This window comes from Maylandia zebra, linkage group LG11, assembly GCF_041146795.1.
Source record: "Maylandia zebra isolate NMK-2024a linkage group LG11, Mzebra_GT3a, whole genome shotgun sequence".
In the NCBI taxonomy this organism is placed as follows: domain Eukaryota; kingdom Metazoa; phylum Chordata; class Actinopteri; order Cichliformes; family Cichlidae; genus Maylandia; species Maylandia zebra.
This window is the reverse complement of record NC_135177.1, coordinates 29,364,871-29,378,167: the sequence shown is the minus strand read 5'-3', so window position 1 is coordinate 29,378,167 and position 13,297 is coordinate 29,364,871. Positions and strand designations below refer to the sequence as shown.

Sequence of the window (13,297 nt, the reverse complement as noted above, 5' to 3'; positions counted from 1 at the left end):
CTTGACAACGTGGACACAACACAGACATGAAACACATGACAGACTGGACAGGAAACATGACACATAACCAAGGAAACATGGATTAAAAAACAAAATCCAGAATAAAGCTCAGCTAAATCCTAACTAATAATAAGACAAGAACTTATTATCACCAACTTAACATGAGAAAATCAAAAATACAAAATAATCTGAAAACACTGGGTCACAGACCCCGCCCCTGACATTTGGTTGCTTAATGGAAGACAGCCCATCAATTATCCTACCACAGGATAGCACAACACACAGTAGATTGTATACACATGCTAAATATGGTGAATTAACTTAAGTGAATTTATTCTGTGAAAAAACTTTAAATGCTTTCTCACATTATCTTACTTACCGTCATTACCAACTTACGGGAGCAAGTACTGTATTTGTGTAGTATTTGTGAAGTGTGTATCAAGAAAAATGTTCATAAAAATGTTCCTTTAAGTTTTTGTTTGCTTTTCCCATAGTTTTTATATACTGTACATACTATATGTAAAAATGTATACTTCAGTGACATTGATTGACATCCTAAAAATAAAACATTTTGAAATATCACACAAGTAAAAAAAAAAAAGTCCTTTCGCACACTCTAGTTACACTCTAGGGTTGAAATTATGAATGTCTGTGTTTTGCAATGATTGCCCTGTAAAAGGTTGGAAAGCCAGTCGGTCAAGTTCATTGGTGTGACGAGAAACTTCCTGAAATTGTGCTACAAAAAGAGGGAAAAAAACAGAAAAGAGAGAGGCGAGAAACAGAAACTTACATTTAAGTAGTCAGCGGACATCAGTGAGGAGAGAGAACAAGGCAAAACAGGTAAGAAAAAATTTAATGTGTTTTAAAATATCTTTTTAAATACAAAAAAGAAAATCTATTTTTTTTTTTACATCAATAGCAGGTCTGGTAAAATAAAAATACCATTATGCATAGATTACATGGATGATGCTGCTCTGTTATATGGCAGGTGTTTTACATTTATTGTATAAGTGTCGCTGAAGCACTGTAAGAACATTTTTATTCATCAAGTAATGTTTCAGGATGGATGACACAAAGATTACTTTTTAAGGTAGTGGTGTAATCACAGGTGTGGGTAACATATAGACAAACAGGAGCAAATAACTGATCACGTTTAATCGATCTGAATTGTTGAATTTGATTTTTGTTTTGATTTTTGTTTTTATTCCTGCATGTTTACGGCATCATCTATATTAGTTATTCTAAGGAGAGAGAGACTGAATCTGTTGAGCATCGGGCATCAAGGATGTTTGTTCTCATCTGGGCAACTCTGCTTTTCAGCAGTGCTGAAACAGGTTTGTGTCTACTTTGTTATCAACCTGTAATTCAGCCAACATATATATTTCTTTCATAAATTTGCAAGTGAAACTGTTTTTCTAACATACAAATCATTATTTATTCTACCAAGACTTTATCATAAGTTAGTAGTGTTACTGTTATCTGTTGACCTTTATGCCATTTTATATAAATCTTTGTAACAAAACTTACTACAGGCTAAGAAATATGTAAAATTCTGATTGTTGCATATACTACACTCAAACAAGCAACATATGTAAAACAGGAAGGCTATTGAAGTATATTTATTAAAAACCATATTTATTGTTATAAACTAAATATTCTCTGTCACTATGTGTATCTCCCTGTTTGTGCCTCAGCCTGGGGACGACAACACTGTGTTGGAAGATACTGTGTGACTCTCAGTGAGCAAGAACTTACAGCAGAGGCTGGACTCTGTGTTGTGATCCCATGTTCTTTCACTACTGCTGATGAGTTTACACCCAAACATACAGTTTGGTACAAATGTGAAGCATCTCAACACAGCTGCAGCGATGCTGACATAATATTTCACAGCAACAAAAACACTGAGAAAAAAGCTCAGGCTGCGTTTGAAGGACGAGTCTCACGTTTGGAGCCTGATGTGACTCAAAAGAACTGCAGCATCATCATTAATGATCTGAAAGAGTCTGATTCAGGATCATATCAGCTCAGAGTTACTGGTGTACTGAATGGAAAACAAGATGGATTCACATTCATTCCTAGAGTAACTGTCTCTGTTAAAGGTATGAAAGCTATTCCAAGAAGAATAATGCTGATTTTAAATACTCAGTCTTGTGAAACCTCATATTTAGTATTTTTACAATCTTAAATGAAGTATTATTTAATTTCGGGAATTGGTTGATCCTCTGTGGAAATCTAATAGGAGCTGCAGTAGATCCAACTAGTGGCCAGCAAAATATTTCTTTCATCAAGGCTAAATTTGATTCCACTAATGCCCAATACTTCTATTAGGTCTTAATCAGAAGCCCACAGTAATGATTCCCACACTGACAGAGGGACAGCAGGCCACACTGACCTGCACTGCTCCTGGTCTCTGCTCTGGATCTGTTCCTCAAATCACCTGGACATGGAGAGGAGCAGGAGGGACTGAATCTTACATTACAGGAAATAGCACTGCGTTTAAGACTGAGGGTCTGACTCCTTTCACACAAAGACATGTGTCAACTTTGACCTTTAACCCTTCATCTGAAAACCACAACACCAATGTGACCTGTAAAGTACACTTCATTGGCAAAATAATGAAAGAAGAGACTTTGGGTTTGAATGTGAACTGTAAGTACTTTTATAGTATTAAACTAGCTTTTTTTTTTTTCCTGAAATCTGTTGAGTTGTGCAGTGTCAGCTGCATTCTTCTAGCAAGAAAGTCAGAAAGTTAGGGAAACTACATGATTGTGTAATTTATATGTTTTGTCTCATAGATATGAAAAAATTTCAAATTACTGGCATCACAACTGTTAAAGAGGGAGACAATCTGAATCTGACCTGCAGTGTTGAAAGTTTCCCTCCATCTCTGATTTTTTGGTCTAAACTTGGTTCTGTCACAAACCTGCACAATGACACTGGATCAGCCAAACTTGCCATCCAGAATGTGACAACAGAAGATTCTGGACAGTACATCTGTACAGCAACACATCTGGACACAACTATGACTTCTTATGTCAATGTGACTGTGACTTGTAAGTAGGCATTATCGTTTTTTATTAATGTCTTGATGCATGCTCAATCATGCATTGGTCACTGAAGGAACAATGGGCTGGGAGGTCAGTTCCTTGATCAAAAATGCAAATTCTCATTAATTATCAAGGAACTGACCTCCCAGCCCATTGTTCCTTCAGTGGTGCTGGTTTCAGTCATTATGCAAATGTACTGTTTATAAAATTGGGGTAACCTGAAGTCAGCTGAGACTGAAGAAGTCACTTGGGTGAGTGATGAAACGTTTCTCCCACTGAAAACGCTACATCCAAATGAACAAAATCAACTTTGGGGAGTCTTTATTAATCTTGTATTTGACAGCCATTCTAAACTTCTTTTGACGTTCTACAGAAACCAATTTGCTGAATTTTGGCACTTTGCTCAGGGAATATATATAATGTCACACATGTAACACATCAACCTACCTTAGCAGCTTTTACTGCAGAACTGCATATTGTGTCTCATCACCATGATCTATGCAGTGTTAATTTCTCCCTCTTTAAAAGATTTAAATACACTCCACAGATAAAAGGAAACCTCAGATCATCGGGAATACAACAATCAGGGAGGGAGATGTTCTGAATTTGACCTGCAGTGTTGAAAGTTTCCCTCCATCTCTGGTCATGTGGTCTAAACCTACTTCTAACCCAAGCCGACACAATGAAACCTACACTGACGCGCACAATGACACTGGATCAGCTACACTTGTCATCCCAAATGTGACAGCAGAACAGTCTGGACAGTACATCTGTACAGCAACACATCTGGACACAACTATGACTTCTTATGTCAATGTGACTGTGACTTGTAAGTAGACATTACCAGTCTCATTAATCTCAAGATATATGAATATGATATAAAATGCCTTATTATGAGGCTGGATCACTACAGGCTACCATAACAGCTACATTCCATTTTAACATTAATTCTTAAAATGAATTAAACATCATGGAGTTGAAACATCATTCCTCCTTCTCTGGTGATTTGATGATTAGAGTGGTTCGCACTGGTGGGGGAAATAAAAGCAAAACATGCCAGCTAGTTAAATACCTGGACAACATTATATAAATATTAGAATCCCTGACTGTTCTGTGTGGACCAGGTTTCCATTTTTTCTTTTTTCTTTTTTTTTTTTTGGGGGGGGGGGGGGGGGGGGGGGGTCTTTCTTTTTTTGGTTCATTGTTAATATTTTTTTTGAGTTGTTTTCTCTCACCTTATCCTGAATGAAATGCTGGTATGCTCCACAGACACAAGAAGACCTTGGATCATTGGAAACACAACTGTGAAGGAGGGAGATGTTCTGAATCTGACCTGCAGTGTTGAAAGTGTCCCTCCATCCCTGGTTGTGTGGTCTAAACTTGGTTCCAACACAAACCTGCACAGTGACACTGGATCAGCCAAACTTGCCGTCCTGAATGTGACAACAGAAGATTCTGGACAGTACATCTGTACAGCTAAATATATGAACACTACCCTTAAGGATAAATTCAACATAACAGTGATATGTAAGTACAAAACCTTATGTTTTTGGACAGAATATTTATAGTACTGTTCATTTTTTTTCTTCCTATCACGTAACTGAAATTGTGAATCACAAGGAGAACAACAAAGCAAACAATGCAGTCACTATGCAAATGTGCATCTTGTTTCTTTCAGTTTAATGAAGCACAACAATTGTTGCATGTGTATTTGAGAGCCATTCTAAATTTCCTTTGACATTCTACAGTAACTAATTGTATTTCAAGTGCAGCTAAAGTTTGGCACTTTGCTCAGTGAATATACATAATGTTACACATGTCAAACATTAACCTATTTTAGAAGCTTTCACTGCAAAACTGCAGTAGCAGTTTCTCATTACCATGATCTGTGGCAGTGTTAATGTCTCCCTCTTTAAAAGATTTAAATACACTCCACAGATAAAAGGAAACCTCAGATCATCGGGAATACAACAATCAGGGAGGGAGATGTTCTGAATTTGACCTGCAGTGTTGAAAGTTTCCCTCCATCTCTGGTCATGTGGTCTAAACCTACTTCTAACCCAAGCCGACACAATGGAACCTACACTGACGCGCACAATGACACTGGATCAGCTACACTTGTCATCCCAAATGTGACAGCAGAACAGTCTGGACAGTACATCTGTACAGCAACACATCTGGACACAACTATGACTTCTTATGTCAATGTGACTGTGACTTGTAAGTAGACATTACCAGTCTCATTAATCTCAAGATATATGAATATGATATAAAATGCCTTATTATGAGGCTGGATCACTACAGGCTACCATAACAGCTACATTCCATTTTAACATTAATTCTTAAAATGAATTAAACATCATGGAGTTGAAACATCATTCCTCCTTCTCTGGTGATTTGATGATTAGAGTGGTTCGCACTGGTGGGGGAAATAAAAGCAAAACATGCCAGCTAGTTAAATACCTGGACAACATTATATAAATATTAGAATCCCTGACTGTTCTGTGTGGACCAGGTTTCCATTTTTTCTTTTTTCTTTTCTTTTTTTTTTTTTTGGGGGGGGGGGGGGGGGGGGGGGGGGGTGTCTTTCTTTTTTTGGTTCATTGTTAATATTTTTTTTGAGTTGTTTTCTCTCACCTTATCCTGAATGAAATGCTGGTGTGCTCCACAGACACAAGAAGACCTTGGATCATTGGAAACACAACTGTGAAGGAGGGAGATGTTCTGAATCTGACCTGCAGTGTTGAAAGTGTCCCTCCATCCCTGGTTGTGTGGTCTAAACTTGGTTCCAACACAAACCTGCACAGTGACACTGGATCAGCCAAACTTGCCGTCCTGAATGTGACAACAGAAGATTCTGGACAGTACATCTGTACAGCTAAATATATGAACACTACCCTTAAGGATAAATTCAACATAACAGTGATATGTAAGTACAAAACCTTATGTTTTTGGACAGAATATTTATAGTACTGTTCATTTTTTTTCTTCCTATCACGTAACTGAAATTGTGAATCACAAGGAGAACAACAAAGCAAACAATGCAGTCACTATGCAAATGTGCATCTTGTTTCTTTCAGTTTAATGAAGCACAACAATTGTTGCATGTGTATTTGAGAGCCATTCTAAATTTCCTTTGACATTCTACAGTAACTAATTGTATTTCAAGTGCAGCTAAAGTTTGGCACTTTGCTCAGTGAATATACATAATGTTACACATGTCAAACATTAACCTATTTTAGAAGCTTTCACTGCAAAACTGCAGTAGCAGTTTCTCATTACCATGATCTGTGGCAGTGTTAATGTCTCCCTCTTTAAAAGATTTAAATACACTCCACAGATAAAAGGAAACCTCAGATCATCGGGAATACAACAATCAGGGAGGGAGATGTTCTGAATTTGACCTGCAGTGTTGAAAGTTTCCCTCCATCTCTGGTCATGTGGTCTAAACCTACTTCTAACCCAAGCCGACACAATGGAACCTACACTGACGCGCACAATGACACTGGATCAGCTACACTTGTCATCCCAAATGTGACAGCAGAACAGTCTGGACAGTACATCTGTACAGCAACACATCTGGACACAACTATGACTTCTTATGTCAATGTGACTGTGACTTGTAAGTAGACATTACCAGTCTCATTAATCTCAAGATATATGAATATGATATAAAATGCCTTATTATGAGGCTGGATCACTACAGGCTACCATAACAGCTACATTCCATTTTAACATTAATTCTTAAAATGAATTAAACATCATGGAGTTGAAACATCATTCCTCCTTCTCTGGTGATTTGATGATTAGAGTGGTTCGCACTGGTGGGGGAAATAAAAGCAAAACATGCCAGCTAGTTAAATACCTGGACAACATTATATAAATATTAGAATCCCTGACTGTTCTGTGTGGACCAGGTTTCCATTTTTTCTTTTTTCTTTTCTTTTTTTTTTTTTGGGGGGGGGGGGGGGTGTCTTTCTTTTTTTGGTTCATTGTTAATATTTTTTTTGAGTTGTTTTCTCTCACCTTATCCTGAATGAAATGCTGGTGTGCTCCACAGACACAAGAAGACCTTGGATCATTGGAAACACAACTGTGAAGGAGGGAGATGTTCTGAATCTGACCTGCAGTGTTGAAAGTGTCCCTCCATCCCTGGTTGTGTGGTCTAAACTTGGTTCCAACACAAACCTGCACAGTGACACTGGATCAGCCAAACTTGCCGTCCTGAATGTGACAACAGAAGATTCTGGACAGTACATCTGTACAGCTAAATATATGAACACTACCCTTAAGGATAAATTCAACATAACAGTGATATGTAAGTACAAAACCTTATGTTTTTGGACAGAATATTTATAGTACTGTTCATTTTTTTTCTTCCTATCACGTAACTGAAATTGTGAATCACAAGGAGAACAACAAAGCAAACAATGCAGTCACTATGCAAATGTGCATCTTGTTTCTTTCAGTTTAATGAAGCACAACAATTGTTGCATGTGTATTTGAGAGCCATTCTAAATTTCCTTTGACATTCTACAGTAACTAATTGTATTTCAAGTGCAGCTAAAGTTTGGCACTTTGCTCAGTGAATATACATAATGTTACACATGTCAAACATTAACCTATTTTAGAAGCTTTCACTGCAAAACTGCAGTAGCAGTTTCTCATTACCATGATCTGTGGCAGTGTTAATGTCTCCCTCTTTAAAAGATTTAAATACACTCCACAGATAAAAGGAAACCTCAGATCATCGGGAATACAACAATCAGGGAGGGAGATGTTCTGAATTTGACCTGCAGTGTTGAAAGTTTCCCTCCATCTCTGGTCATGTGGTCTAAACCTACTTCTAACCCAAGCCGACACAATGAAACCTACACTGACGCGTACAATGACACTGGATCAGCTACACTTGTTATCGCAAATGTAACAACAAAACAGTCTGGACAGTACATCTGTACAGCAACACATCTGGACACAACTATGACTTCTTATGTCAATGTGACTGTGACTTGTAAGTAGACATTGCCAGTTTCATTAATCTCAAGATGTATGTATGTGATATAAAAAGATAATTGTTGAAAAAAAATAAAATAAAATGTCTTATTATGAGGCTGGATCACTACAGCTACAGTCCATTTTAATATTGATTCTTAAAAAAAAACCAATACAAACATGGCAGCCAGTTAAATGCCTGCACAGCATCACAGAATTATTATTATTATTCTGTGTGATCAAAGAACATAAGAACTTTATTTTCTTCTGTTTTTGTTTGTTTGTTTGTTTGTTTGGTTCATCCTTAATAATTCTTTTAGTTGTTTTCTCTCTCCTTATCCTGAATAAAATGCTGGTGTGCTCCACAGATACAAGAAGACCTCAGATCATTGGAAACACAACTGTGAAGGAGGGAGATGTCCTGAATCTGACCTGCAGTGTTGAAAGTGTCCCTCCATCCCTGGTTGTGTGGTCTAAACTTGGTTCCAACACAAACCTGCACAATGACACTGGATCAGCTACATTTATCATCTCAAATGCAACAGCAGAACATTCTGGACAGTACATCTGTACAACTAACTATATGGACTATGCCCTGAAGGACAAAGTCAATGTAAAAGTGATTTGTAAGTACACAACTTTTTGCTATAAGACAGAACATTTATAATACAGCACAGTTATATTTCCCCCGATCTGGTAACTGAAATTGTGACTGCTAGCATAAAAAATACATAAAGAATAACATGCAGATGATGTGTACATGTGTTCTTTGTAGGTACAGAGTAACAAAAAACAAACAAATGAAAACACAATGCTATGAAATAACATGCAGAACACAAGGTATATTGTGGGGAAAACAACTTTGCAGAAAACCACAGCAAATGTTGCACATGTATTTGAGAGCCAGTTGAAACCGCAAGTGACATCTGCAAAAATCAAGATGTATCTTCAATGCTGCTGAAATCTGTTTCACTTTGCACTGTCCATGTAATATTATACACGCAGTGTCAGATCAGTTTGTGAATAATATTATTAGTGCCAGTATCAAAAATCTTATTTCTTTTCTTTTCAAAATCTCATTACAAATTTTCACAGAAGGGTTATCTGCCAGTGTTCCTTTCATGGTGCTTATTTAAGTTACTGAAATGTGCTCTGCAGATAAAAGGAAACCTCAGATCATCGGGAATACAACAGTCAAGGAGGGAGATGTTCTGAATTTGACCTGCAGTGTTGAAAGTTTCCCTCCATCACTTATTATGTGGAAAAAACTTAATTCCACCACAATTCTTCAGAATAGAACTTACACTGTCCTAACCAGTGACACTGGATCAGCTACAGTTTTCATCCAGAATGTGACAACAGAACATTCTGGACAGTACATCTGTACAGCAACACATCTGGACACAACTATGACTTCTTACGTCAATGTGGCTGTAACTTGTAAGTAAACTTTACCAGTCTCCAGGTGTCTATAATGTATGTACACAATTGTTTTTACGTCATTGGTAGTCAGATATTTTGGTCTTTACATTTTACTAGCCATAATGACGTGAGGAAATATTTTTTTAAGGATGCAGTATAAATGGTTATCAAATTTCATTACATGAAGACAAAAACTGCTGGTTAAAGCAAAGGAAACATTAAAAACCAAAAAGTGTTGTGTTCTCACAGTGGTCCAACACATGTTGTGGTAACAGGCATTGATTCTGCAAGTCTATTAAAATCTGCTTGAGGGATCAAATATAATTTTTCGTGTTATGATGATTTGGTGACTGTAGTGGGGAGCAGTACAGCAGTAATGGGTAAAACCCTGGAATACTGTTGTCACCCTCCATGTCTTAAATAAATAACTGAGTTGTGCTCCACAGATACAAGAAAACCTCAGATCACTGGGAACACAAGTATAAAGGAGGGAGACGATCTAAATCTGACCTGCAGTGTTGAAAGTTTCCCTCCATCTCTCATTATGTGGTCTAAATTGACTTCTGTCACAAACCTGCACAACGACACTGGATCAGCTACGCTTGTCATCCCTAATGGAACCGCAGAAGATTCTGGACAGTACATCTGTACAGCTAAATATATGAGTAACACTCTAAAAGAGGAAGTCCATGTAACAGTGATATGTATGTATACAACTTTTTGCTTTTACTATATGGTTAAATGTGTGATGCCATCTAAACATCTTTGCATATTGACTATTTAGGCAGATTCTCTTGTTGGTGATCACAAAAAAAAAATCTGTTATCCCACAGATAAAAGAAAACCTCAGATTATCGGGACTACAACTGTTAAGAAGGGAGATGTTCTGAATTTGACCTGCAGTGCTGAGAGTTTCCCTCCAGCTCTTATCATGTGGAAAAAACGTAGCTCCAACACAAACCTTCTGAGTGGAAATTACACTGACCTGCACAATGGCACTGGATCATCTACACTTGTCATTCATAATGTGACAGCTGAGTATTCTGGACAATATGTCTGCACAGCGAAATATCTGGACAAAGCCATTACTATACATGCCAGTGTGACTGTGACTTGTAAGTGGAACACAATGATCTTGAATCTGAAGTTTATGTACACCTTCCTTTGTTTTATGAGTCTAATCATGTGCTTACAGGGTTTTCAGAGACCCAGGATGGCTCTGGATGTGTGCTTCAGTCAGAGGTTTTGACCTGTGTGTGTATCAGTGAAGGGTTTCCTTTACCTACCATCAAATGGCCGCTCCTAAAGAACCACACTGAGTATTCTGTCATTACTATGGTCTCTAAACACACAGTCAACAGCACTGTCAGTGTAACTGTAAACAAACATAGCAACAGCACTGTGGAATGTGTGAGTAACAATGGAAATGGAGAGAATAGAGAAAACCTACTGATCCACCAAAACTTGCCTGAAAAACATGGTATGTGTTTTCCATCTAAACACCTTTCACTGCCACGTTCACTTTTTACGTACCACATTTTCTTAATGCAGCCTTGCTAATTAGGCTGTCATTTATAGTTTGTATTTGCTTTATCTAATTCAAAACAACCTGGACCATAATTTTTTATGTTGTTATTTTTTGGAGTGCAGAGCAATCGTCTAATTTAAGGCAGGGATACATGAAAGTCATCATTGGCATTTTGGCTGCAGTAGTTCTTTCAGCAATCGTTTGCTGTTTTACCAAAAATTGGTACAGGTAAAGCACTTGCTTTTATAATTATTATTAATATTAGTTAGCTGTTGTTTTTTTCTGTAGATAAATTTGAACATAAATGTACTTCTCTAAAAACACCCCTTTCTATAGAAAAAATCAGAAGACCTCAAAAAATTCAGATGAGACTTTGGAGATGGAGAAACATCAAGATGATAAACTGGTATTTATGTTCATTTGACTTTTTTTTGGTATGATTTTCTACACAAATGCTCAGAAAACTTAAGTGTCCATACTCTTACTATACATTCACATATAAAGTGGCCCATCCTGCTCCAAGTTTCTACAAAAGAAAAAGAAATTCGGTCTGAGTCAAAACACAATTAGTTGGATCCCTTTATCTTTCTACTGAGTCTAACGCAATTCAGAGAAGTAGGTTTTGTAGAATTGTCCTGAAACACAAACTGCACAATGACGTGTTAGAAAAGGAGTACGGTATCATGATGCAATTTTGAAGTAAGTCTGAGAAGCAATGACTCTGTTTAGGCATCAATGCCCTCTAAACACCAAACAGACAGAATACACAGACATTTAGTTGCACAAAAAGACACAAAAAGAAGTATGTTGGAATAAGAGTGACAAAAGTGACACAACACTATACACAATAAACACAATAATATGAATAAACAACATAGGTTATTAGTTTTGCCATAAACAGTTGATGAACAGGTCACTGATGTTTAAGCATGAATGTAACTTCTAAGTTGGTTAACTCAAAAATACTTGCAACATGCTGACAGTTAATTTTTCCCTGTTGAAAAGCAGCAGTGCCAGGAAAGCAGCAAAGAGGCAAGAGAGGACAAAGACGGAGTATGCTGAAATCAAAAAAGCAGTAAAAGCAGAACAGGTAGAAGATGCTTGAGAAGGAAAGGGAAATGTTGGAGGCCAAAGAAGAGAAGGAGATGGAGTTGGAGATGAAACATTGTCAACCAGAAAAAGAGGAAGGAGAAGATGAAGCTGTGTACTCCACTGTGAATGATCCCACTTATTCTACTGTCACTGTGTCTTTTTTCTTTAAATAACCCAAATAAAGTTCTCTGCAGGTAGTTAGACACTTCATTAAGTGTATATGTAAGATCCCAAGGACCACCTCAATGATCTGTGCCCTAAGATATAATGCGGTTTTCTTTTACATGTTTTATTTGACAAGAATAAATCTATACTTTAAATTTTCCATCTAGTCAGAAAAAATAACTTTGTAGGGCTAATATGATTCCTTTTTAGAAATGTTATTTAAGACTTAGCCCACAGTAAACATCGAGATTTTTTTTTAATATTACAAAATCTTGACATATATGTTGGTGACAATACAGTGTCCAGACAAAGACAATATACTTAAGATTGTGTCTTTATCCAAAAAAAAAAAGAAAAGAAAAAAAGAAAAATCAATTAAACATTCTAGAAAAGTGTGACCTATACTTTTTGTGGTTTGAGTTGATTTTTAATGGTCTCTGCTCATTTTCATTTATTATTCTTTGTTGTTTTGCTAACAAAATAAGACCTTTTTGCTTTCTTTGGCCATTCATTGTGCTCACCAGAAAGTGGCAGAGTAAACCCATTACCCATGTGAAATTATAAGTCAAGTAGATGTGTGGTCTGTTATCACTGGTGCTGCCTGGCTGCAGATTTTGTATTTTGCCTGGTCTTGTATGATGCATTAATAAAAGTGAGTATTTTATACATCTCTAATTCTGCCCAATGCTCTGAATGGTGTATCACAAGCAGGTTTCTATATCATAACATGAAATAGAGCTTTAATTTCAACCTTGAAAATTTCAGTATATTTTCATCATTGTTTAGACACTGGGTTAAAATAAAATTCCCACTCATGGTATCTACAATTGTGAAATATTAACACAACAAAAAAATTATCACACTGTAAAGCAAATCTTAGCATGATCTGATCAGATACAGTGTTTCAGATTTGTAATTAAGTTATAGAAATTGAATCATAATCAATAGCAGTACACTCACACACCAAAAATTAGGGCATTAGAGTACCTTACATTTTTGGCGATACTGGCGCTCTACTTACTTGGTCACACAACATGACAATGAGCAGTTG

General features: G+C 36.9%; 1 protein-coding gene across 1 annotated transcript; it reads left to right on the top strand.

The window, feature by feature from the left end:
* The first annotated feature begins 779 nt into the window (after positions 1 to 779).
* Positions 780 to 13,011, top strand: LOC112435575 (hemicentin-1-like). Its single transcript, XM_076890162.1, has 20 exons — positions 780 to 840; positions 1,237 to 1,334; positions 1,695 to 2,099; positions 2,329 to 2,649; positions 2,796 to 3,053; positions 3,595 to 3,876; positions 4,317 to 4,574; positions 4,986 to 5,267; positions 5,719 to 5,976; positions 6,388 to 6,669; positions 7,108 to 7,365; positions 7,777 to 8,058; positions 8,408 to 8,665; positions 9,198 to 9,479; positions 9,908 to 10,165; positions 10,295 to 10,576; positions 10,657 to 10,941; positions 11,112 to 11,217; positions 11,326 to 11,395; positions 11,998 to 13,011. Exons 2-20 carry the CDS (start codon positions 1,286 to 1,288, stop codon positions 12,049 to 12,051), a joined length of 4,530 nt encoding a protein of 1,509 aa, XP_076746277.1. The 5' UTR covers positions 780 to 840; positions 1,237 to 1,285; the 3' UTR covers positions 12,052 to 13,011.
* Positions 13,012 to 13,297: the final 286 nt, after the last annotated feature.

Bases quoted from the DNA above. Each gene is read 5' to 3' on its own strand.
- LOC112435575 (XM_076890162.1), top strand. From the start codon at position 1,286: ATGTTTGTTCTCATCTGGGCAACTCTGCTTTTCAGCAGTGCTGAAACA. The intron at 1,335-1,694 runs GTTTGTGTCTAC...TTTGTGCCTCAG, and splicing joins TTTCAGCAGTGCTGAAACAG to CCTGGGGACGACAACACTGT. The intron at 11,396-11,997 runs GTATTTATGTTC...GTTGAAAAGCAG, and splicing joins AACATCAAGATGATAAACTG to CAGTGCCAGGAAAGCAGCAA.